The sequence below is a fragment of the Plodia interpunctella genome, chromosome 2 (genome assembly GCF_027563975.2).
Source record: "Plodia interpunctella isolate USDA-ARS_2022_Savannah chromosome 2, ilPloInte3.2, whole genome shotgun sequence".
In the NCBI taxonomy this organism is placed as follows: domain Eukaryota; kingdom Metazoa; phylum Arthropoda; class Insecta; order Lepidoptera; family Pyralidae; genus Plodia; species Plodia interpunctella.
The window spans coordinates 11,259,203-11,286,898 of NC_071295.1; the positions used below are offsets into that span (position 1 = coordinate 11,259,203).

At 33.7% G+C, this 27,696-nt stretch overlaps 1 protein-coding gene across 2 annotated transcripts in view; it reads left to right on the forward strand.

Moving 5' to 3' along the window:
* Nucleotides 1–27,696, forward strand: part of conu (conundrum) — a 60,311-nt gene that overhangs the window by 11,785 nt on the left and 20,830 nt on the right. Inside the window, exon 2 of one of the 2 annotated variants that reach the window (XM_053755066.1) lies at nucleotides 5,132–5,279. In XM_053755066.1, the coding sequence (XP_053611041.1) occupies nucleotides 5,132–5,279 (148 nt within the window). Of the gene's footprint in view, nucleotides 1–5,131; nucleotides 5,280–24,497; nucleotides 24,544–27,696 lie in introns of those variants that run through there. The other variant, XM_053755080.1, reaches the window with a different exon arrangement.

Consider the following 27,696-nt stretch of genomic DNA (forward strand, 5'->3'; position numbering starts at 1 on the left):
ATCGTGTAATAAGCATTAGCCATTAAAGCATTTTTAATATATGATTTAAATTTTGGCATTGGCAAGTTAATAGCCTCTACAGGGAGTTTATTGAACAATTTAACACTTTGACCCACGAAAGACCGCCTAACCTTTTTAAGTCGGAATCTGTTCATACAAAGTTTATGCCTATTACGAGTGACTACACTGTTAACATCGCTCAATGTTTTATACAGGTGTAAGTTACATTTAACAAAAATAAGTACGTCGAAGATGTACTGAGATGCAACAGTCATAATATTTATCGATTTGAATAATTCTCGCAAGGAATCCCGTGGCTTAAGCCCATAAATAAAACGAATTGCTCGTTTCTGTAAAACAAAAATTTTTCCTATGTCAGCTGCATTACCCCATAACAATAATCCGTAGGACATTATGCTATGAAAGTAGCTGTAATACACGAGCCTAGCTGTTTCGATGTTTGTACACTGTCTGATCCTTCTCACTGCAAAAGCTGCCGAACTAAGTTTTTTGGCCGTGATTTCAATATGTTTATCCCACTTAAACTTACTATCCACAGTAATGCCCAAGAACTTGGCACTGTGTACCCATTCTAATACTTTACCATTAACTACTAAAGGAATATCAAGTTGGGGTGCGTTTGAAAGAGAGAACTTAATACACTTATATATATATATATATATAAGCTAGGGTTCAACGTAAAAAATAATAGGACACATTTGAAGATTCGGTTTATGTGTGATTATTGTGGTACCTGACGTCGACCCTGCTCGGGAATGTGGTTGTGGCAGAAGTACTAGAATTGGACCTAGGATAATTGTAGTTCTTCCCTTCTTGCCATATTTACACACCCGACATATTATTCTAATTATATTACCCACACAGTTGAATTATTTTTTCGTGGAAAATGTTATGTTATCCTTTACGCAAAAACGACTGCATGAAATTGGATAAATATTTTTTTTAGCACGTGGTTTATGTTCAGAAATTTTATAACAAAAGAAAAATACTAGATTTAATAAAATCGATATCTTTCGAAATCTAATAAGACCGATGTGGTCATTTGCAATCTTCAATCTGCGAATGCTAATGGCGATTTCTCATTCAACTTCAATGGAAACTGTGAATCATACGGTAACCATTTGAATATAAATTGTTTTATACGTAACCGATAATGTTAATCATCAATATATAAAAATCTTCCGTAGCTAACTAAATACTTGGTGCAGAGAGCTGTTATAAATAAATAAATAAAAATATTAGGACAGATCACATAGATTGAGCTAGCCCCAAAGTAAGCTCGAGACTTGTGTTATGGGATACTAACTCAACGATACTATATTTTATATAATATACATATACAGATAAACATCTAAGACCCGGGCCAATCAGAAAAATATCATTTTCCATCATGTCCCGACCGGGGATCGAACCCGAGACCTCTCGGTTCAGTGGCAAGAACTTTACCACAGCGCTACCGAGTACGTTAGGTATGTAGTTGGGAAGTGGGATGAGCACTAAGAAATTTCAAAATGTCTACGGGAACAGGAAAAATTTAAATGGCCCGCAAAAGCTGCTTAAAGTAAATCTACTGAATTCGATAAAGAATAATAATTGTGGCAACAAATATACTCCTACTAGTTCTCCGTTAACACAGAGAATAGGCCTCTCTTTATAAGACATACCTGATTATATATAAAAACTGTTTTTTTATATAGGAAGATTTTTTTATTTATGAAGCTTCGTGAGACGATATTAATATATGCCTTCTCTCTCACAAACCATAAAGTTAGGGAAAAAACCGTATGTAAACATTCATAAACAACTTCATACATGTTAATGAACACGCCTTACGTCAATCGATGAATCATATTATTGAAATAATACTTCGATTAATTCAACATTAATTATTGACTAATTTTACAATTATTATAATGTTAAAATTTAGTAAGAAAGTAAGAAGCGGTGGTGGTGTAATGGTTGCCCGCCTGTGGATCGAATGGTCCCAGGTTCGAATCCTACTCGTGCCACATGAGTTTGTAAACAAATATGACTCCATGTATAGTAGTTTTCATCGACCACCACTTGCTTCCGGTGAAGGAAAAACATCGTGAGGAAACCTGCACACTTACTTGTTGATTATATTAACTTGTGTGTGAAATGGAGAAGGCAATGGCAAACCACTCCATTAATAATGCCAAGAAAGTTGTGTGTGTTTAATTCCACGTAATGACCACGACCCTCAGTCATGAGGAATACGACTAAAAAGAATTAAGAAGAAAATTTAGTTACAATTTCTTCTTAGCTTAGGAAGTCACATTAGGATAACATCATAAAAAATAAATGTTTTAAATAACAAAACAAGATATTTTAATGTCACTTTTATTAGTAAATTGTATTTATTACGACCCTTGCTCTGTTTTAGTAGGTATAATATACCTAACAATATTTTTTACGGTTTCGAAGAAAACAAGGAACCTCTATAGTTTCATCAACGGCAAATTTGACAGAAAATATCCCATAAAAAACTATACTTGTAACTGAGTCCGAAGTTCTTCTACCGTAAAAAGTTGTAAGATCCATGTATCCAAGTCGATTATTAATTTGTTCAATATCTACTTAAGGGACCTTCTGTATTAAGTTGTTAGGTACGTGATTAGATAACCTAACAATATCCTATCTATTAAAAATCTTTTATGTTTTAAATAAATAAATTGACTCGGCCTTACTGCATAAAAGTATAGTGTTTTTTTAATCGAAGACATCTACTTATATTTTTATACTATGTAGATTTTGTGACAATATAACAGTGATAATACAATAGGAATTCATCAGTATCAAGTTCAAGGACTCAAGGACAGTACAAGGACTTAGATCAACAATTGTCTGCAAGGTTACTTATTTAACTTTGCTAAATGTAAATTTTAACTTAAATTTCATACACCTAACATTGTTTTTTTTTAAGTTTAATAACATCACTAGTTAAGTGGACAGTACCTAGGTAACCCGTAGGTGAAGAAGTCTAAACTCCGTATCCACCCATTATGGAAGGCAATCTATATAATAGAAAGCGAGGGTATACATTAAAATCGCTGATAATGATGATCATAAGAGGTTAAAAAGAATGAAAAATAATTACCAGTACCAATCGTAGGATACTGTGTATGCATAAATCTTGATAACCAAAATCATACCTACTGATTTATATAGCTTCCACCACAAACATTATAATACCTATCAATAGTAACTGTATTCATCATATACTTATAAAAATCAATTGCAGATACCTGCGCAGATTTTGATTTGCAAACCTTTTACAGCATGCTAGCGGCCCGTGCCGGCTTTGCTCGGGTAAAACCATAATAAATTATGCACTAGAACCTTCCTTAGGAAACACTATATTTATTTAAAAAATCCGCATCAAAATCAGTCCGTACGGCTTTGTGTTATACTATGTAAAAAGTAGTGGTTATATTTACAGGTATCCGCGTTTAATATTTTGCATCGCTGACCTTGCTTTACGTGTGGTTACTAATGTCGTTGACGTCAGCTGATAGTTTATCTATAGGTGTGTCCTAAGTTATCTGCGATCTGTTTTCTTGTATTTACTTTTTTGCACTGTATTACTTACTATTGTAGCTGCGCCACGGGGCTTCGCTCCCGTGGGAATTTCGGGATAAAAAGTTCCCTATGTGTTATTCCAGGTTATATTCTATCCGTGTACCAAATGTCATAAGAATCGGTCCAGTAGATTTTGCGTGAAACAGTAACAAACATACACACATCCTCACAAACTTTCGCATTTATAATATTAGTTAGGATTCCACCCACATGCCCCCATACTAAGTAGGATTTACACGGAGTTTCAAGGAGACTCTACGAACAAATTAGTTTATGGCTCTGTCGAATTTACATTATAAACTACTGTATTGTGTTGATTTTCATTACAAAACATCTGCCTTTAAACGTTAGTAGCATTATGAATTTTAAGTTTGAATTAATTGACTCCGAAAATACAATCATCCATAAAAATATTACTAGGCTCTTGCAGTCATCTAAAAGTTACACTGCTGCAAATCTATGAATCGGTCAAGCACGCTGTTTAACCACTAACTTTAGTGCATAAATTTGCATCTTTCTACTTTGAATATTTTAAACTCAAAATATACCGCTGTTAAGATTAGCCGGTATAACTCACATTCTTGTTTGTTCCGAATTAACAAAGTTAACTTTAAGTTTTTGGAATGCGGGATTAGCTAATAGTCCCTTATCTTCCTTATCATGATGACGTACGGAGATTGCGGCTCAAGTCCTATCCTTTTAACATTAGTGCTAATAATGCTCTGACGCAATAAATAGAGTGGAAATGGAGCATATTCGTTATCATATCCTTAGCTGTGGAGGCCTTGGTCATTATTTATCAGTCTATGCCCAATTTGATGTAAATTCGATAGATATTATTTTGTTTTTGTCACAAATTACAGAAATCCATTATATTCCAGGGTTATGAGAGATTTACACAACAATAATATGACTAGTTAGTCATTGTTAGGTCCTGGCTCCTACTTCAATACCTGGTGGATTTATATGTCACTCTGACTCACGTTGTATCAAGGGTCCATCAACTAGGATCGATGAATACTGCTGCATTATTACTGCTTCATAATATGATCACGACATTCTCATTGCGGTATATGACTGAAGATCTTATCGTTTTATACGATTGTGGTCTTAAATAGAAACAGGTACTATGTAGCAATGCGTGCTAGCTTCTTTTATAACATTGTAAATTTCTATTTTGCAAGTATTTGCAAATTGTTGTCGCAAAACGAGTCCGCTTTGCAGCCTTTGGTTTCAAAGTCTAATGCATCGTATATGTTGCCAATAGCCGCTGTTATTTTCCATTTATTTCTCTAATTAGGTCTGTGTTTACTAACCTTATTAAAAAATATATTTCAAGAACAATACGTACGTGATGATAATTTTGACATTCAATTCAGATATTACGTTGTTAAGTGTATCTCATGTTTTGTACATGGGTTTAAAGGTAGGTACATTTATAGGAGCTAAATGTACCTAACATTGAGCTCATAGCATCGCCGGTCTTCATCAATTTCTATGTTTTCTCCAGGAGTCTCCCGAGGTGCGCATGGCGCTGCCGCTGCCGCCTCGAGCGCCTGACCCGACCGCGCTCGCAGCCTACTGGACTGAGTGCGAGGAGTACCTCTGTCGGCAGACCAACGCGAACCAGCATGAAGAGGAGGAGAACCATTACGAAGGTATGTCACGGTATATCTAACCGTGAGGTCAGCACCACTACAAAATGAGAGAACTAGACAGACAAAGAGACTTGACCACTTAAAAGAGACTACAAAATGGTGTTCGTCAAAAAAGGTGTGGAAAGATCCATTCAGGGCCGGGATCGTCCATAGGCTGCGGTGATCAATTCCCATCTGGTAGATCGCATGTCTGTTGGCTTGCTCAGTAAAAAAGAAGATGACTTTTTGGTCAAGATTTTGAGATTGAGTCAAGAATGATAGAGAATTATGGAGTAGACAAAAGCTATCTTTGACCTAACTTCACTAATAGTTTAGCATAGTTTATGATAATGGCAGTATCTAAACTGTTTAACGCTAAAATGATGATGCTGTTAACTTCATCATAAAATTTACACATGGTTGCTCAATTCATTTAGGTAAATGGGTCAAGTTTACCTTGCAAGGTTTGAATACCGAAAGATTAATTACAGATCACACATTTGCAATTAAAATAAATCCTATTCATACAAAATCTAAAGGTTTGTCCCAACAAAAACAGCTTGTTTCTAAGTATAGGATACACGTCTTTGTTGAGACAGTCGTGCTCGATGCGCGGACAAGCCATCTCAATGTCATGTTTCTTGTAAAACGACAAAGCTGATCCTATTGTCCCATACTGCTTTGAACATTTTATGGTGTACACAGTCCACAGCACAGATTATTCAAATAAATATATTGCAAAGTCGCCGCTATCATCGCCATGACTATACCTATTCAAGAAGCTTGACATGAAGTAAGTAACTATTTTCTAGATTTTACAACTTCGCTATCCCGATAAGATTATTTTTCAATCTTTGCCTTTTGATCTTTGATCAATATTAACAAAATATAAGGTCTTATCATACTTTAAGATATTATTTCTGTCGCCTATAAGTAATAATTAAGATTCCGCTACTTTGACTTTTTGTAAAAAGATAACGTAGGCTTTTAACTTGATCCAGTTTCGTCATAAATTTCTTCAATAGACGGCAAATTCATTCATCTAATAGGTAATAGGTAAGTAATAGTTTCATCATTAATAGATCTAATGTATTCTCATACTGCATCATCTATCAAATATCAGGCTTCGTTTGCAAGCGCTAATAAAATCAATAACATTTCACACTCATTATTCAGTGCCCTTCATTGATGCTTTAGGGGGTATTACTCGAATGTTAGACACTGTGGCCGTTGGACCCCACAAGGGATCTATTCCATATAACTGGGCCACCAAAAGAATATGAACTCTACTATCACACCATAAGATTGATTTAATTAGGACTGCCGTCAGCGCCGACTCAGCTAAATTTATTAAATTCTTAATTGCATATATCATACGTTCTGCCATGCACAAAATTTTGTATTTAATTCCTTTCAATCGAGAAAATCCTTCTATACTGTTACTTATTCTCTGGTACTGCTGTTTCACAAGTATCAATCATTTCGACATGTCTTATCGCCGTAGCATAAGATTGATCAATACAGACGATCACACACCTTTCGACGGCTATCGATCGCCTCATTAAATACCTCATTATATACCTGCTTCTCATTGACTGCTTTGGATTCGGCAATGTTTTTGTGGCCGACTGTAATGGCACGTATTATAATTATATTTGCTATTAACATTTCGGAATGGCAAGTCACCGCAATTAGACCACGTTGTGTAAGATGTATGAAGTGAGAATGAAGTATGATTATTATATATATTATATGGCCATAAGTTTTGCTTTGAGAGGAATTGTCCCGATTTCAGTATGCCTATACTGCTGCCCCTAGCAAGATCAACAATGTTTGAGTTTTGATGAAATTCTTTTGGGGAGTCTGCCCTACTTCACATGCTTAAAATTTTTATCGTTGCAATTGCAAAAAGGCATTACTCAAAGTGAACACTGTGTAGTAAGAAGGAAAATAAATCATCTCGATAAGCATCAAGCGTATATAAAGATTTAATTGCAAATGACTCACTAAATTGAAGCGGAATCGACAGGAAATGCCTATTATGCTAAACATGATCAATCACGCAAAAAACCAACACTACCTCAGTAGATAAATGATTGCAAATTGACTTCACTTTTCCTTACGCAGTCAGTTTTTGCACCAATCACAATGATTTTGAATGATTTTCTCACAATTTTCTCATTAATATGATAATTACTAATACCGGTGTATTTCTTGATAATTATGACATAAGAAGATTCCTGTACATTATATAATGACTGAAAGATATAAGTAATCAACCGCGACTTATTTTATAACTGCACATAATAATTGCGGAACATAAAGGAATGCAAATAAATTAAAGGCTCGCTCTAAGTCTCGTTAATGTTATGTATATAATCAGATCGTTCGTTTTACGATCTTTCAAAAACACACGCATATTCTTTTATTTACAGTAAACATAGATCAATTTCAATCAAGACGACCTCGATGGCGCAGTGGTAAAGTGCTTGCCTCTGAACCGAGAGGTCCCGGGTTCGATCCCCGGTCGGGTCATGACGGAAAATGATCTTTTTCTGATTGGCCCGGGTCTTGGATGTTTATCTATATATGTATTTGTTATAAAATATAATATCGTTGAGTTAGTATCCCATAACACAAGTCTCGAACTTACTTTGGGGCTAGCTCAATCTGTGTGATTTGTCCGTATATATTTATATTTATTTATTTATTTACAAAGATGTAAAAGAACGTGAACAATCGACTGTTGTAGGAAAAAATATGGCTCAAATTCATAACAAATATAATCGAGTTTCGCGGTGTACCGCAGATTGGTTAGTATTCTTTTGGGGAGATACGAGGTATACCTATGTCCCTGTCTTACATAGTAAAATAGTTATACGTTGATCAGATTGACCAAATGTGTATAAAATATCATCAATTTTGTACGATTTTAGATTGTCCTTTCTTGAAACTCTATTTTCTGCTATTTCTACACTTTTATAACTACTTTTATTCCTTCGGTGATAACTTATTAAATAAATAAATATAAATATATTAGGACAAATCATTAACTAGGTACTTACTTTAAATATTACAAAAAGAAGTCCCCATGTCGCGTTTGTCTTTCTGTTTTTATGAACGCGATAAACTCAAAAACTACCCCACAGATTTTGTACGGTTTTTATTAATAGATATATGTTATCCCTGAGGAAGGAGTAGGTAATGGGTTTACCCGAGCAAATCCGGAATTGTCCGCTAGTTAGTTATAAAATAAACTGTTGGCAAATTAGTTTAACGACCAATTGATTATGAGGTTAGTAGGTGCGTTCTTCCTTGACACAAAAATTACTTACCAAATCATTAACAACCTGCCGCGAAGGAAGTTCATATTGGACGGTGAGGGAAATGTCGCAACATGAACTACGAGCAGTTACACTCAGGAAATTAATCTGCTAAAGTTCTTATTAAAGGCGGTGTTACAATCACATAGAGGTCAACACAGAGTAACTTGATTTGTAGTCGACGGTACTTACAAATTGTATGAGCCTCACGTCTCTTGGGCGTGGTTCAAACTTGACTGGCCCAAGGCCAGCGGCGGCCAGCGGCGGCCAGCGAAATGTCACGTTTTCCGTACCAAGTCCCGCTATTTTCGTGCTTATCTCCAAATGAGCAAAAGTTATGGCATTCATATCGATATACATTGCTGCGGTCGCATTTTTAACATTGCTAACTGATGGATCATTAAAGACAATGGATGATGGAGCGAGATATTTTTTCATTAGAAGAGATTCGGTTTGTGTATAGCGGGGATTTGATATATCTTATTTGATTCCATCATTCATTTCTTACTTATTGCATTGCTAAATATAAGAAGCTTTATCTATATACATAAGGATTTAACATGTCTACAGACAAATCTTATCAAACGCCTGCAACATAATTTTAAATCTATCCTCTCAATACTTTTTTTTGGTCCATTGTATATTGCTATAGATAGGTATTTTATTTATGATAATGAACACAATATTCTTATTAATAACTTTCAACGAATTCGCAAGTCCCTGTTTATTATTTTTTGTTTGGTTGAACCTTAAATTCTCGGAGTAAAAGTGCTTGACGACATTGTAAATTTCGAAGTGGCACGTTAACACTTTTGAATGGTAAGATAAACAAGTTGTTTAGCATACTGCAGTGTGGAGACAGTATATACCTAGAAACAATTGAAAAGTGTTAAAGGAAATCAAACAAGTATAGTGTTTTTGGCAGCCATTAATTATGAGTACCTATTATGGATATTGAGAAGAAGAAGCAAATGCGAGTTGCGTTTGCGCCCGAGGGTACCTTAAAAATATTTATTTGTTATGTACTTAAAAATGACTTGACGAATGGACAGACAGCCGAACAACGAAGTGATCCTTTTTTACCTTTTGAAATATGGAACTCTAAAAACAAAGCAAATATGGTGGGAGTTAGGATTACTTGGAAAAATGTCCTTTAGCAAAATGTCCCGTCCAGTTTCTGAATTGCTAGAGACTGGTCTACATCCCATCGTATTAAAGCATTGTAATACATGTACAATAATGTATATTACAATAGGAGAAAAAGTAAGCAAGCGGACCTACTTAGTCATCGATTTCCCTTGAATTCCATTGTAAAAGAATTTACGATATTTTTAATAATTCTATAGGTAATGTTAGGTAAACTTTAGAGCAAAATAAGAATGGAAATCCCGCAAACAGAAGCCGGTTTCGTAATATAAATATATGAGTATAATCAAGTGGAGTTACTCTAGATTGCTTTAGATATACAGATATGACTATCGGTAAAAGCAATCGTGGTACTTTCATGCGTCAGCCTTGAGGCTGAATTCCGTCGACTGGTTTTCTTGAGCAAACCGGCCTTTTCGACGAATCTATCTCAATTTCTCAAATTATCGCGGACCCTTTGTAAAGAGCAAGATGATAAAGCAATAAGAAAAAATAGCAAGATGATAGCCGTACTCTACAATTTTACCCTTTTTTTGTTCAATTTTCAATGTAATATGAAGCTATATTTGTCTGTAATTATTGTCATTGTCGATTTACGTTAGCTACTTTCAATACCTGTTTTAGTTTTGTAAAGGACAATATCATAATGGAATACAATGCGCAATTACCCGTGCATCATAATTTCCGTGGCTTCATGACTACTTATAAAAAAATCCGTCGCTTCGTGTTATATCTCTCAGACTGTGGGACACGATCGTTTACCGGCGCCGGCGCAAGCGACACGGCCAATTCGTGCCCCGTTAGCGTTGTCGATTCCGCATTTGTGCTGTAATGCACGTCGTCGGCTGCTACGGTGGTCTACGTGCATTATGAACATGAAATATAAGCTATAGCAAAATGGCGATTTTGATGTTTAGTATGGTCAACAAAAGTGTTGGAAAAACGCAGGAAACCCATGTATATGGATTATTTGCAAAATGTATGAGCGAGATCTATCTATGTGTGGCGACATCTACCACGTTGGAAGCATATATACAACCTCCGACATGACACCGTCGGAGCCGTGCGGTTCCCCGGGCGCAACACCGAGTCTGGCGGGAAGATCTTCCCTTTGTGGTGGTCGAGCATAATCACCTGGCTTCCGCTACATATGGAAGTGTGTCTATCAATTGAAGAATCCTGTCTGAAGACATATTATGACTTAAAAATAGATTTTATGGGAAAATGAGAAATCTGTTCGACTGGTACTTGAAAATCTTCTAAAGTTCATTTTTGTTTTTTTCCTGAAATTTTATTTATATTTACCTATTTTTTTTTTTGTTATCGTTTTCGTAATACGTTGATGGAACAAAAATAAAGTGAATAACGTAGAGATTAATTGTTAATTTATAATTAATTAAATAATTAATTAATTTGATAACTATCGCTTTATTCTTTCTGTTTTTCCCGAAGGTTGACTGGTAGAGAATGCTTTTAGCGTTAAGTCCGCCCATTGTACCAATATTGGTAAATAAAGTTTGAATAAATAAATTAATATGGCCGGGACCCAAAGTAAGTTTTGATTTTAACCTCTGTTAAAATAACATATACATCTTTACAGTCACCAAAGTCGACAAAATTACTCACATTTCGCAAAGGCTCAAGATAAATAATTTTACCCAGTCTACCAATTTTGCTTTACAATAGCTTTAGTTAGGAATACAGTAATAGCAAGATCAAGTGGCAAGTTTCCAACACCAGCCGGCAGCCAGCAGTGATAATTCAATTAGAGTCTCGGAGACCTTGTGACCCGTAGCGAACCAGTCCTGCAGATCAACATATCGGAGGTCCCGTTACGAGTCTCGTTCCGATGTAACGGGCTTCGAAGTAGCGTGGACGGTAGAATAAAATGTAAATATGCGTTTACTACCTATATATTCAGTAGATTACAGTGCAGCAGCATTTTCCCTATTTACTCTAGATCTGATGATAACTAACACAAAATTTACTTTTGATTTAAAATAGCTTTCCTATACATCGTAACATCTTTAGTCTTGATCCCAATGATGTAACTTATACTCGCGACAATATGCAAATTATGCATGACTTTGAACAGTAATAACAGGATTTGGAACAGTACCTAGTCCTGACTCTCTCTCTGATCAGTTTAGGTCAAGAGAAACAATTGTTGTATGCGATTGCTAAAGTTCTAACTAGTCACTCTTCAGAGAAAATCAATGACAAGCAGATGAAGGAGCGATTCTTGAAGTTCTCAGGGTTTCCGTAATAGCATTTGTAGACCACAAAATATTTTAACAATCGAAGTTGATAGTAGTGTTAATTGGTCCTTTCGAATCTTTTGGTCTTCACACGGGCGGCAGTGGTAGCTCTACGTCATTCTGCGTATGAAAAGATTACGTAAACTAGGGTTCAAGCAATACCGCCAAACACCACTATTTGTAAATTCTAACATTCATCGAAATGACCATCGACAATGGCTGTTATTGTATGAGATAATGCGTTATTGTCTAGATGTTTGTGAAACATTTGCGCGTTATTGTCAATATTATTTGATAATGACTGTATGCGACCTTCCGGGGTGTCTTCAGTGTCGATTTAATGAGTGTCTTTTATAATAATTAAATATCTGTTTACGTAAGGGAAAGTTATTTATTTATTTTGTACAAATAAAGATGATAGATCACTAGAATTCCACTACTCATCATGAACCAAAATGACTTTTAAAAAGAACACACACAATTGCTGACGTATCCAGAACATAATATAGTCACCTACTTATTTAAAAAAAAAAAATATTACGATTCATATAAAGAAAATGTAGAAAATTTCGCTAGCGCTGGTAAGTGAAGCGAAAGCTCGACAATGAAGAATTAACACAAATATTTTCTATCCTTCATTGACAATTTCAAAATATAAGACTCAAAAGATGTCACACCTTTTTAACTAACCAAGGTGAATATTAGTCAAGTATGTTTTCATTAGCATAAAGAGCAATCACCAAGAGTAATGGTGTCGACAGACTTTAAACCCAACACATAATTTCAACAGTAAATGCCACGCCTTTTGCGGTTGTTTTAACAGAAGTTGTTTCAATATGACCTTTATATTTGAGCATTAAGATGCAATTGGTTTTGTCGAAATGCAAACATGTTTGTTGGCCTGAGAGGTCTTGTATACCAGTAATTAGAACAACAATTTTGACAGAGTCGGTTACCTTGAAAATTCGTTAAGAAAATTGTTAAACCCTTTTCGTCTTTTCGTCGTTCCATCGTAAACTGTGTAAACCCTTTTCGTCTTATCATAGTGTTATCGTGTTATATCTATATTATTTTGAGCTACTACTCAAAATAATCTAGATTTGGAAGTTACTGAATTTAGTTGCTGCATATTCTATTCTCAGAAAATCAAAAGAAAATCTCAGATAATTGTAATTAACTCTATGTGGCCATAATTAAAACTTAACATACATTTATGCCTGTATTATGTTATTAATTCAAAAATTCCGCGTTCCAATTACAGAACTTTTGCACACTTTTTTTTTCATTGAAGAATTCCACCAGCCAGGACGAAAATCTGTGAATGAAGTTTCCGTTGTCACACTGGCTGGTGGCATAACATGCATGGTCGGTGTCGGGTAGCCTTGATGGGAGAAAGTCGACCTTGTTGAACTGAGGACTTTTACCTCACATGCGAGACGCCATTTGTTGTATGGGAGTTAATAATTTGAAGAAATCTATGTTAATGACGCGACTGTAAACAATGTATTTATATCGGATTTTGAAAATGGTGTCGTCATAATTAGGTAAGAATAACTAACTGACATATTGTTTCTTTTCGTTCTCGCAAAATCTAATAGTCTAAAGTTTTATTTCTGTGTTAAATTGTCTTTGTTAATTTAAAATGTGCAATCAAAATTTCATCCTATTTAAGTACCTAACATATTGTTTCATTTGCTATCTTTACTAATAACAGATTTTTTAAATTGGTATATAAATTTCCTGTCCTGAATAATTTTATCACATTATTTAAATTGACATAGTTTTTATTCTTCACTTTCTATTACTTCATTGAAAATAAAATAAAGTTACATTTTCATCAAGAAATTTCACCCAAATGATTCTATCCCATTTAGTACCGTATTATATATTAAATAAAATAAATAAATATAAATATATTAGGACAAATCACACAGATTGAGCTAGTCCCAAAGTAAGTTCGAGGACTTGTGTTATGGGATACTAACTCAACGATACTATATTTTATAACAAATACATATATAGATAAACATCCAAGACCCGGGCCAATCAGAAAAAGATCATTTTCCATCATGACCCGACCGGGGATCCAACCCGGGACCTCTCGGTTCAGTGGCTAGAACCGTACCACTGCGCCACCGACGTCGTCAAATATATTATGACGTCTTTTAAGAAAACATTCCGTTGTACTGTATCATTGTACATCCAATCGTGATCAATCACCTAACGGTTGATAAATCAGACATACATAACCACGAGCAAGCATGAATGGGCATCATTAAAGAAAGTGTTATGTAATGATCGAGTAGGATTCGATTGGATTGAGTCATTATTGACTATAGAGGAAACATAGCTTTCCTTTTCTGCAGTAGAGTGCGCTTTCGCATGTTTGTAATGAACTGGAAGAACGAAAGCTTCGAATATGAATTCAGTACATTTGACTATAATAGATTATAATTTTTTTTTTCACTAGGGTATCTCAACTTTTAAAATTAAAACCATCTCAAAAGCAAAATTCGTGACTATTTCTATAATATACGAAAGAGAATATGAAACGGTCGGGTTACATGATTATTCATTGGTAGCTTTAATGAACGGCAATGTAATGGTCTTATTGATTGCACAATGTATTAATTACCGCATGTACAGCGATTTTGACGGTCATAGTCCAACGCTTACTTTTATTGATATAGTTTTTCTATACGAAGATAGAGATGGAATTTTGAACTGTTCTTCTTGTTCCTTTATATCAATTTATTGTCTTTGTCTATCGTCCCCTGTCCTAATTTCACACTGTCCTGTGATTATTATTGGTTTGGGAGAAACCTAGGCAAAGAAAGGTTAAGATAAAAACTTAATGACAGTCTCCACAGCACCTACGAAGTCTTCTTTCAAAATGAATTTTGTAGTTTTATTTTTATCGCTTTTGCTTTCTCTCTTTTTAAGATGTTCTGAAGAAAATCTAGCAACATCGTAAACGTTGTTAATGGTTGTTGTCGTTGTTGCTACAATTTTTAAATCGTTAGTAGCCACTTTAACTACTACCACACGATATTTAAACGACTAATTTCCTTTCACTTGCATTGACGAGTGATTTTTCTGTTTTATTAGACTTTCTACTTAATTTTTAACCTAGATCTTGATTTATAATTTGGACAGACAGCTACTCTATTACATTCTTAATGATGAGTATAACTTCATTATTAAATAACAACAGTCAACACAATAAATCCACTGCTAGACTTCATTCTACTTCAAGCGTCTCCTTACTACTTTTATGAAATAGTAACTTCATCAAGTTACAATGATGAGATAATAGTAGCTAAATTACATATTGGTTCACTTAAAACAGCTGTAACCACCATACAACCTCGTGTCAGTTCTCTAATAAAATTTCAACATCAATCTTAATGACCGTCCAGTTTTTGCGATTATAAAACAATTCAATCTTGCTCCAGATACATTGAGATAATGGTTCCATTCGCATTTGATCTTGAGCCTGAATTGCATTGACTCGAACTGTTAACGGTATGGTGCAAATTGCTACTGGGCTTCTAGAAAATATTAAAATTTTAAACAGCACAAAGTATGCAGCACGCGTGTGCAGGCGATGATAAGCCGTGTGTGATTTCTTCTAGCATGGCTGTTATTAAAAATTTCTCAAATTATATAATATTTACTGATGGACAGTGCTCCGCAGATCTGGACAAATGGTTAGCATATGAAAACGAATAATGAAAAAGTTATATTTTAGTCATGAACTAGTAATAAGATCGGAATCTCAACTGAATTATGAAATAAATACATTGTACATTGTAAATGTTACAACTACTTAGATAACAATGTAAAACAAACAAAAAAAATCTATTACAGCTACTAACAAAGCGGCACCGCATCTAATCGGTCGAATGCAGCTACGATGATAGATACATAACAGAATATTTTGAGACAATCGTTTCGAACTTGAGAAAGGTAATTAAAATTACTATCTAATGGCAAAGAAAAATGCATCCGATGATTCTACAGAACTTCAGCAACAATAATCAGTACGTATAGGTACATAATAAAACTCCAGTCATTGATAGTGCAAAAAAAAAGTAACAAACATTACGATATTGGTATCTGAAAAGTAATTTTAACACACACAATGTACATGGTGCATTTTTAGACTAGTCGAATTTAAATCCTATCATGGCATCATTTTGACCGCAATGTGGTTTGTTTCAATTTTTTTTGCTTCGGTTCTTCCACCCAGTCGTGGTCAAGATTAACGGTGCTGTCACCAATAGCACTACATTTTTTTAGGTTGGTCTCATTTAACTACGATTCTATTGGATTATTCGAATCCCATTTTAGATATACCTCCTTCATGACGACTAAAAACTTATTGTTGTCTTCTTTTTTTACTTTATTTTACACATTACTTCTGTTTTGTTATCTAGGGAGCTTGTAGTATTTCAGTTTTTTAAATTACAACATAAGTAGATAGATTTTCTGTATTTTTATTGCTAGGATTCATTTCAGTAAAATCTTTTGCTTTTCACCTATCTCTATATGTAAATGATAAAATCTAGCGACCATAATCATGTTATGAGGTTTCCGCGTAGATTAGCAGTGCTTAGTGAGCGGTTTGCAAATATTATATCTTTTTAAGGTCACGTATCAATGTCCTCTAAACTCCTGCGTGACGCAATATCTTGAGGAAAACAGATTTTGCTTGGATTTATTATTATAGGACGCCTAGCTTTTACGTGTTTGATGGCTTTGTTAATGTCAAGAAAAAGCGCTGGGTGCAAGATGATTCTAATAATGAGAAAATTTTAAAATATGCTGTAAATGCACACTATTGTATTGATGCTCTTGGTGTTAATGCTAATTTTATTATGGTAAATCATAATTTTGTTGTTCAAGTAAGTATAATTTCGTGGAATGTTCTTAATCATTATAACTATAAATCACTCTTTCAAAGGCTAAATATCATAACATTCATCGATCTACCTACTTCAGAATAGTAACCTTCTTCTCCAATTGGAATGATTATTATTATTATTATTGGCTCATAAAGATAATGACATTTGGGTGCCTACGTGAATAAAGCCGGGAGTAGGTGACGCAATTTGCCTTCCAATATGATAAAAAATTCTTGGCTAAATTTTGACCACGGTCAGTTTTAAATTGTTAGAGGCTATGTGGTTTAGAGACTGTTACCAATATTAATTAATTATACCGTATTTGAAAAGTTTCGTCATGTGAAGTGAACGTTTTGATGTCTATAGTTGAACTATTTTGTTGTAGCCAGACATTTTCAGATTATCATTTCAACAGCAGAATAGAAATTGATAACCTCATTAAGTGTGTCCCAGCTTTATAACTTCTAACATAAATTGTAATCATGCGCATGATGTCCGGCCGCCGCCTTCGTCCTGTATATTTGTCATAATCTGCGGACGTGGGATGTATTTTGAACAAGCTTCTTCTACAAACCCAAATAACCTCTATTACCATACCCTATGTATCATATTTCCTAAATCGTTTCGGTTTTGGAGCAATAATTAACCTGATTTTTTTGGACGTCTAATTTAAATTGAATCAAGTTCCTAATTAGTGCAGCGTGGGTTTGCGAATTGTATTATTTGTCAAATTGGTAGATATGAATAACAGCAGGTAGGCATATAAGTGTAGATGAATAAGGGAATGAATCGAATCATAATTAAATTTATTAAAATTAATTCTTTTTACTATTACGTGCTACATTTGAAACTTAGAAAGTAGTTACTGTGTGAACGAAATCATCGACGGAGACCAGTGTATATTGCGTTAACTAATTACATAAATCAAAATGTTTAACCATAAACAAACGTATTAGTGTGATTTCTTTTGTAAAATATCATTATCCATCCGTAGCATATTAATTTATGGTAAACACTTCACTTATTAGCGATTGCTGCTCGTTTTAAAACCGGTGACGACATTTTTTGCAAAGATGAGCTCATCAGAGTGGCTTGTCAACGCAACATCTCTAAATGAAGGTCTCTGGGTGCTATAGTGTGTAATCGTAGACAATTTGCGGTATCCTGTACACAATATTAATACCTTGGGGGGTTAAACATCCTGTGGGGAGGTCGAAGGAAATAAAGTCACCTTACCTATTAATAATTCTTTTCAAGGCATGTATGGTATCATAAAAAATGAGATAGAAAAGTCTCACTGTGATGTGATCTCACTACTGAATACTTGCATACAAAGAAAAAAAGTTTGACGTTGTTCAAACTATGATAACAATAGGCCGAACGTAATTGATCAGATGTTGGAGTATGCACCTAACAACAGATACATTATGTGTCATTAAGGGTATCCTAAATACGTACTAGTGAGATTCTCAGAATTAAAGGGTCATGGTTTAAGAAATATAACTAATTTGTTGTCCCCACTTTAAGATTTGCCTTATATCAACAGTTATCGAAACGGCTAAATGCATTGAAATGTTCCACGTAGTTTAGATATTTAGAAAAATCACTATAATAATATTCTAGAAATATTTAGGCCTATTAGGTATAAATTCGCTTTAACTGTTGTACATACGAGGAAAAAGTTTGATTGTGATAATGTCAATATAATTTCCGAAGAGAAAAATTAGCACAACAATAAAACAAAGTCGTATAAATCAAAAATTTCTCGGTAATTAAATTGAAAAGTGGGTCGCGGTCATTTACAAGGAATTTGGATAATTCCACATTTTAATTCTTATGAATGAGTATTGTAAACAAAGCAATTTAGTGATGATTTCGTGGGTTAGTTCCTGCTTCAACTTGCCACTTAAACTAGTATTACTTATTTAGGTTATTTTAGAAGTACTTAGGTACAAAGAAAAACTTATCATTTACGTTAATGTATCTCCAGTCATAGGTTCTTGTCTGTCTCGTGTCCACATCTAACACATTCATTATATAATCCCTAACACTATCCATCCCATCGTAATGCTTGTTAATTTTTTCTTAGCATTGAATTCATCTATCTTCAAAGTTTCTTTTATACAAATATTATAGCCTCTTTTTCAGTCTCCCTAATTCATGTCAACTATTGAACTAATCCTAAATCCACCAATAAAAAATGTTAGAGGGAAAGAATTTATGTTTCATGTGTTAAACATAATGAATGAAACTATACAAGGATCAAAACACAATTCATAGAAATTCAATAAGACCAATACGTTGTTGACTTTCACACGGGAGTTTCTATTGTCCAAGCAGTTATTGTTCGACTTGAAGAGTTGGATTCCAGTGGAGCCTCTGATTATATTTGCTCATAATTGTAATTATTAAAGTTACCATTCGTACAGGAACTGTTGTGTACTTTTGTGTCTTTGACTCAAAGCCGTGAGAAACACTTGCATTATATGGCCTACATAAAAAACGTCCACATGCTGTCTCTTTTTCCCATATCGTGTACGCATCGCGTAACAAAAAGATAGAACGTGTGGATGTAATGTATACCTGCGTCCTACGTGTTACGTGTTTTATGTTTCATAGTAGCTCCCCAAGTTTAACTATGTGAATGCTCTGGCTATGCTTCAGGGCATTGCCAGAACATTCTGTGTTAAATATAGTAACTGCTGACGTGTTATTCCATGTATTGCTTTATGAAATTGCACCAAAAATCGGGTTATTGGGACTTGATAATATAGCAATCAAACACATTAGCAGGATCAAGATTAAGACTTTTCAAATCCGACCGAATGATATGTCCACTATGCGGATTTTTCTCTTAAGTATGAATACAAATTTTTTTATAGCCCTAATTTGTGTGATAATATATGTATGTTCAACAAAAAAAGGATTAACAACGCTTAGTTAACGATCTCAAAACAAGAGGATCTAAGTATTACAATTGACAATGGATGAATTAAAATCACATTAATAACACATTTGTGACTTTATGTGCGAACAATGTTAGACAAAGGACGATAAAAAAGACAATAATACGGATTTTAAGTGCTTTGTTTAGGACAAGTTTTTCTAAGTTAATGTAATCTTGCATTAGGTAAAAATCTTAGGAGAAATGTCTCATAATGTAACGCATGTAAAACAATATTTTAAACATTGTTTACACTAAGAACTAAAGAAAAAGAATTAAAAACGTAACAAAGAATTCGAGACTATTCTACATTTTATGAAAACACGTGTTTTAAAAGCTAAAAAGCCAAGAGAAATGAAACAATCTAACTCTAATGGTTGTTTCAAAGGCTAATTAGAAAATATAATTGTTACGGAGTCAGCAAACCAGCTAAATGATGCAGTTCTCACGCATGCGCGTCACGGATGACGGGCGTTCCCGAGGCTGATTAGTAGCTGTCTGGCATAACTACTGAATCTCTTTTTATTTCAACAGGAGAAAAGAACAAAAACATTCCATGTACCTACTTTATTTCCTTATTGCTTTTTCTCATAGCTTTTGTTGATCAGAAAGTGATTTCAATATTTTACCAATTTTAGTCGCTGAGATTAAATCAGTTTATTACTACATAAAACATAGCTGTTTTATTAAACATGATTGATGGCCATTGCGAATATTTACATCAACGATCTGGACAATATAATCATTTTTATTAGCAGGATGTTCTTGCATTTAAACTTTCATAGCGACCACTGCGTATACTTAAACATGAACTTCCTTGTTAAAGCCCACCTCCGTAAGAGTTATACTGGAATTTTTTGGACGTCACATCAATCATAGCTGTAGTGCACCCGCTTGTTTCTTCATTTCTCGTTCAGCTTCCTTATTTGTATTTATTTAATATTTTATAGCACTGCATTCCTCAACTTAATCCAGTAGAAACTATTTAACTGTACAGTAATTGTTGGCTATTACGAATTCCTTTGCGTTATTGCTGTATTCTGTATTATTTTATTTACCTACTACTCATAAAGTTTGTAGTTGATATCCCATCTTGAAAAATTTGGTATCTCGATATAAATTAATATTTTTTGAAAAAAAATGCTGCAAGGTTCTTCTCCATATGCGTTCGAAGGGGAATTTTATTAATATTCTGTTTTTATTTGTGGTTCATATTTGAATTAATTACTATTCGCCTAGCAACACATATGTGTATTTTCACTACATGCAGCTCACGACTTACGTATCCATATGCTGTCACGCATCACGCATTGTATGATGATGTGACGAGCATTTGGTATAGATGCGATGCCCATTCATGAGTAAGATCGGCGACAGGTGTGGAATCTATGAATTATTGAAACAATCAAATGGGTTTTCAATGACCAGGACGGTTTGTAAACAAAACTTTTGTACTGACAGGCTTTTTCTTCTTGAATATTTAAAACTAACAAAGTTTGCTTACTTCATTCATAATATCACTTTTGAATTTAGTTGTTGTTATCAGCTTAGAGACGATAAAAATGTTAGGTACTTATCGATCGATCGATGGATATCCATAAAAATGCATCAACTGCATCAAATTTGTTATAAATCAATGGAATATTAACAAAACGTTTCCTATTTATATTTAATTCTGTGGTTGATTGTAATTGCACGTGTATTCTAACTTACACAATATGTGTATATGAATCTGGTTGAAGGATTAACAAGGCCTACTTTTTAGGTATGATACGATACAATATTACAGACCACCATTTGTTCTCAGCAATGACGGATTCAATTCTTTGCAAAATTAGGTATATTGTGTACGGAATCCCACGCAAAGGTGGTTGTCCTCATTGAACAGATTTGGCCTAGTAAACTCGATCTAAATGGTCCTTTCTATAGATGTCACATGTGCGTATCAAATCTATTTTGTTACGATCTCTGAAATTTTTGCAATTGGCATACAGTGTTTACAGTCACCGATTTACTGATATCGATAGTCCGTTTGTGGGCTTTTTCCTCGAACAAATTTTTCGCATTATCGAGTGGTGTGTCTATCTGTGTGTCTTGGTTGAAAAATAAATCTGTTCAGATTAACGGTCAAACTAGATACTCGTATACTTATGTCATTTGTTGTATAGTAGGCCGTCGTTGTCATGATGCTTTAAAAAACAAGGATTTTTAAACTTCCGTAATAGAGGCGAATCTGCAATGAATTTGAGTAGGGATGTGCTGCTGATTGTAAATAGAGGCCGATATGTCTTCATAGGAAGAGCTCTATGCTCTTGTCGGTGTTATGACGTGGATGTAAAGGATAACAAAGTTACTATACCTTGTTTTGATTTTAAAACCTTCAAAAGCAAAATTTTGCAGCAATGATCTTACCGGTTCCTTTGTAACACGTGCAATGAGTGAGACTTTCAAGGAATTGGAACTCCTTACAGAAGATACCTAAAATAAAATGTAAAGTTAACGATAGATTCCAAACGACACTCTAGCCATATAGGAAACAATATGAGTATTCATTATAAGGAGGTACCGTTGCGGGTCGCATTCGTTTCGCTCGCATCGGGGACAGTGTGTTAAGCACTGCACTACACATGACTGGAATCAAGAATCGGAACTGGCATCGATTCTCATCAAATCAAAAAGCACGATTGAAAAGCTAAGATCGTACCAACGTAGATATTGTACATGTGGTAAATAGGATGGTAAACAACTCAAATAAGGCGATCCAAAACCTAATTGAATTGACAGCAAAAATATAGGCGCATCTTTTATTTAGAAAAATGTCGTGAATTTGATTGGCACAAGGATTATAATATTGATATATAATATAATATTTTTTAAAGAAACGATTTGTTGAGTCATAAAATTTTGGTAATCTACACTCAGTAATTTTATAGTTCCGTTTGCCGCATAAACAAATAATTTCCGATTGTTGCATGTATTATTTGCATCATTCGTAAAAATCGTGACTGAACTTCGACCAATAAATTAAGAAAATGCAACTTTGACTTTTTTTTTTCATTTTCTATTTCAAATCATATCTCGAATTTATAATAGGTACTTTGGTATTGTCATATTCATTTTGTAATAGGACAACGTAAAATGCTAAACGTTAATAGCTGTTATAAGTTTTACGATTACGTTTTATAATAAGGCCAGTACCATTTCAGTTCAGTTTTTGTTATGTTTAGAAATGTTATCATCATAATCTACAAAATACATCTACATGAGAACTTATAACAGATTTAGCGGGCGCGTACTACATTCGATACGTATATACTTAATATTAATTTATTTCTACTTTACGTTGCAAGTATAGGTTTTCTAAAATACAACAACTGAAGAAATTTATTATTTACAATAATAATTTATTTTCTTTTCAAAATTGTTTTACATAAAAATACATTGAGTATGTTCCTCCTTTATGAGGTTATCGGCACACATACGTGTTTTGTCCTCATAGAATGTTAGTGGTGATCAAGAATGTAACTCCTAGATAACGTAAACCAGTTCAAAGCAACGCGAGGCGTATGTAAATATTGCTATAAGTAGGTTACTTACACTTTTTATTGCGCCAACAGTATTTGATAATGTTTTTATTTGTTTACAGGTAAACATAACCGTTCTTGTGATCCCAGAGCGGTAAGACGAAAAAATTTTTAACAATTTACTTCCTACATTCACTGAAACAGCTGTCATTGACCGAAATTTTATTGAAAATGGCCGTAATAGAGTCATAAAACTTAATTGCTATTTCAATAACACTACAGACAACGTTAGATCTAATCTCTACACTATTGTTAACAGATTTGAAAGAGGAAATATACAAACAGATACAACGGTTCATTCAAGGGCGACATAAATAGTACACGATCTAAAAATAACGCAGAAACACCAAAATATTCGTATGATAAGTGATCACGAGGTTTTTACTCAGCTGTCTGATCGGACCCATCACGCACTATCAGCCACTTGAGGTTCTTGAGATGATGTTCCTGTTTTCATTTCAACAACTAGCTTCATAACTATCCAATGAAATAAAAATGTAACGCTATGAAAACTGTAATATGGTTGAACTATATTATAAAAAATATGTAACTTCAGTTATTATTACATTTATTGAAAACTGTAGATCGTATAGAGATCCTTTATATATATTTTTCTTGAATATCTCCACACTTAGGCCAGTTACAATATTTTGTTTCAGTTGCAATATATTGGGTAGTTATAATCGGTCACGTAGGCAATATACTGCAATTTTCTACGTCTTTCTTTCTGGACCATTGTAGAAGCCTGCAGTTGGTATCTACTAATATTATAGATAACGCATTTATTATAATACCATTATCTATCTAGTTCGCTCTTTCGATAGCCTTGGTGGTCTTATAAATCATTTAGTCGTAATCAGTTCCACTTAGTATAGGTAGGTGGACGCAGATATCTATGTAGGTATTAATTTTTACTTGACATTATTTAAAACATATCTAAGACATATCTTTTATCATATGATACAAATTTTTGCGCATCAATATATTTTCATGTAGTAAACAAAATCGATTTCTGATCAGTCAATATTTGTTTTTGACATCAAATGTTTGTGTGTTGTTTGGAAGTTAGTGTATTTTTGATGGAAAATAAACATGTTGTTGATCGAGATCGATTTTTTTATCAGTGAGTAACATGATACAACTATGCAAATTTTAATCAAATATTAAGATCATTTTCCCGTATTTATTCAATGACTTCTTGCGATTTTGATAAATCAGATTTATTCAGTCGATTATATTGACAAACTTATAGAATTTTAGATACCTAATATTGGCAATGATTGAGACTGTATTTATTGAGATTTTGTTTACCTTTATTGGATGATACATTTTTACGAAATGTGCACAATGGCGGACTTATTCCAACAAAATATTGCAATAAACAATATTGCATATTTGATTAATTTAATATTTTGTAATAACAAAATATTGTTTATATTACAAAATATTGCATTAAACAATATTTTGTTATTACAAAATATTGCAATAAACAATATTTTGTTATTACAATATATTGCAATAAACAATATTTTGTTATTACAAAATATTGCAATAAACAATATTTTGTTATTACAAAATATTGCAATAAATTGTTGAAATAGAAATATAATTTATATTGTTTTTGATATGATGAATGAAATACACGAAGCTGTAATATGTGTGTATATCGGCAATAAAAAATGTTTTTACTTCACTAATTTTAAAGAATCATGCAATTCTCCGAAACGATCGTTGAGGTAAACAACAATTACGATAGCGAAAGTAAAACCAACTGGAACTAAACAAACGATTATTTTTCGAGTTATTAGTTGTTCGCGTGTGCCATTGTTGACCATCTCTGTGGGAGATTCTTCTTCATTGACCACTGGGTCAAGGCTGACCGAAATGCCACTTCTAATTAACACAATGCCTTTGTAAATACCTTTCCTTTAGCAATAAAAAATATTTTGTAATCTATGGTGAAATTACTTTGCGTGCGGCAATTTTACTAATTAGATACTGAAGTACAGATCTGGCTCAATTTGATTGTCTACGACTAGAGGAATTTTTGACATTTTCCACTGTTTCAATGTTAATTTAAGTATTTAAATGAAAAATAATTTATATCGTCAGTGTATATTTAAGTAGTGTAATTTTTATGTATGGCATAATTGTAAGTTAAATTTTTGTTGTGATACGGCAAATATTTTTTGTCATCCCATTCTTTGATAAATTTTGACAGGATTTTCCTTTTTTTATTTAATCTCCCCACAGATATATAGTTTATATGCATGCATACATAAGCAGCATATATGCTGTTGTCAAGGGAATAATTTAAACGTGATTCAAACAAAATATTTGTTCCGTACAACTGTGTCTTCTATTCATAGATAACTTTGTTAATGATCTATTGTTTATCTCTTTTGTTTCTAACCTCATTAGGGATACTCGTATCTCCTTTTTCATCCCTTATCTCTTCTCAAAGGAGACGGAGAAGTTACCTTTATCCTTATTAAGTGATTTTTGGTCAGTTTGGAATTCAACTTGGTGAATAGTGAACAGTGTTCGTGCAGTGGTTGTATTATGGTCGTGTTATTGAGATATGCCTTTGGAGATATGTGGTTTTACACCGATTCTGGTTTGTAACTTTAGCACTCACATATTTTTCTCCATTTAATAAATTTTCTTAAATTTTCGCTTGGATTTTTTCGGATCATTAACTTTTGGATTATTCGGGACGAAATAATAAAATACAAAATCGAAATTAACATCTAGCTAAGCCTTCAACTTGACATTTGGATTCTGTTTGAAGAATATAATTAACTAGCAAAGTTAGGTTTTGTAAAATGCGATTTTGGATGGTATATATAGCTTTGGTATTAGGTAATTATTACAAACAAACAAGTGGATACAACTAACTACTTCACGTTTGCACAGCAACATACTGTTTACATTTTTTGTCACATAACATTCATGATACGATGTGTGCGGTCGTGTTATGACTACGGCTTCAGAAACCAAGTTAGAATACAATTTAGAAGATTCCAATAATATAACCCGTCTAGACAGTGACACAGATAGCGATGCGGCTGCGCTACGCCTTTATTTATATGACGTTTTTAATAATCGTAAAAATCGCGTGTGCACTAACGATAAATCGCATGACATTGCTTCTACAAACATACTTTTGATGTGCGGTAAAAAAAATAAATACAGCTGAGACTTGGTATGGATTATCTAGATTTATGAGCAGTTTACATACATACATACAGTCACGCAAACTATTTCTTTTAGCGTCTTTTTTCTTTAAAACAAAACTATGCCAGCTGCTGCTGCTGCTGCAGTTGAAAGCTGTGATAGCTGGAAAATGTTTCATCTCGTCATTTTTAAATCTGTAAAAATTAGTATAACAAAATTATTTATTAAAAAATAATGATTTATTAAGAAAATTTATAGGGACAAAAAATATTATAATTCTTTTTATGAATTTTAGTTTCACTTTTCGAAAAAGATAATTGTGGAGATATTATTACGCGTGACACATGTTCTCTGTTTTCTCATGTCATTATGCGTAAGGAGGTAAATTCATATAATTTTTTGTCACACTTTGATTCCCCATTCTATTCTTTCATTTTTATTCTTGTTTACGGCATTAAACGATTTTTTCGAATTTTATATTATTCCGACTTTTCTTCTTTCACAATTTTGTTACTGAGCATCAGTAAATCTAGTTTTATCTAGTTCATATTTATTTTGTTTTTTTCCTTATCTTCATCATTCGTTCTATTATCGCCGTACTCACTGTCTCCTTTTATACGCACCCACCAATTACTGTAAAATTTATTTTAGCCGTTTCAATTAAAGTGCGTGGCACTCTGTTTTATTGAAATCGGAAATGCCTATCCTACGGACGCTGCACTCGATCCCCGAATGTAAATTTAGTCTAAAAATATATTGCCATAATAATCCCAAGTCGTGCGTTTGCTTGCTCCCGCCATCAGTCTGCCCATGTGCGCCAAACCGGGACGCGCGCCACGCGACTCATTCGAAATCCGAATCACATGACATTCTAACTTTTTTTTATAAACTGGCAAATGAATCTTTCCTACGTAAATTTTAACGCGAATTTAAAAATATGATGACACCTTTATAGATGTTGATGTATTCATAAGTGTTCCGCTTTAAAACAGATGATGTATCGAGTTGATATTTTGTATCAGATATTTTTGTCTTCATTAAAGCTCAAAGTTCATAAGAACACGCATAGTTTTGAATAAAAAAATTCCCTTTAGTAGCT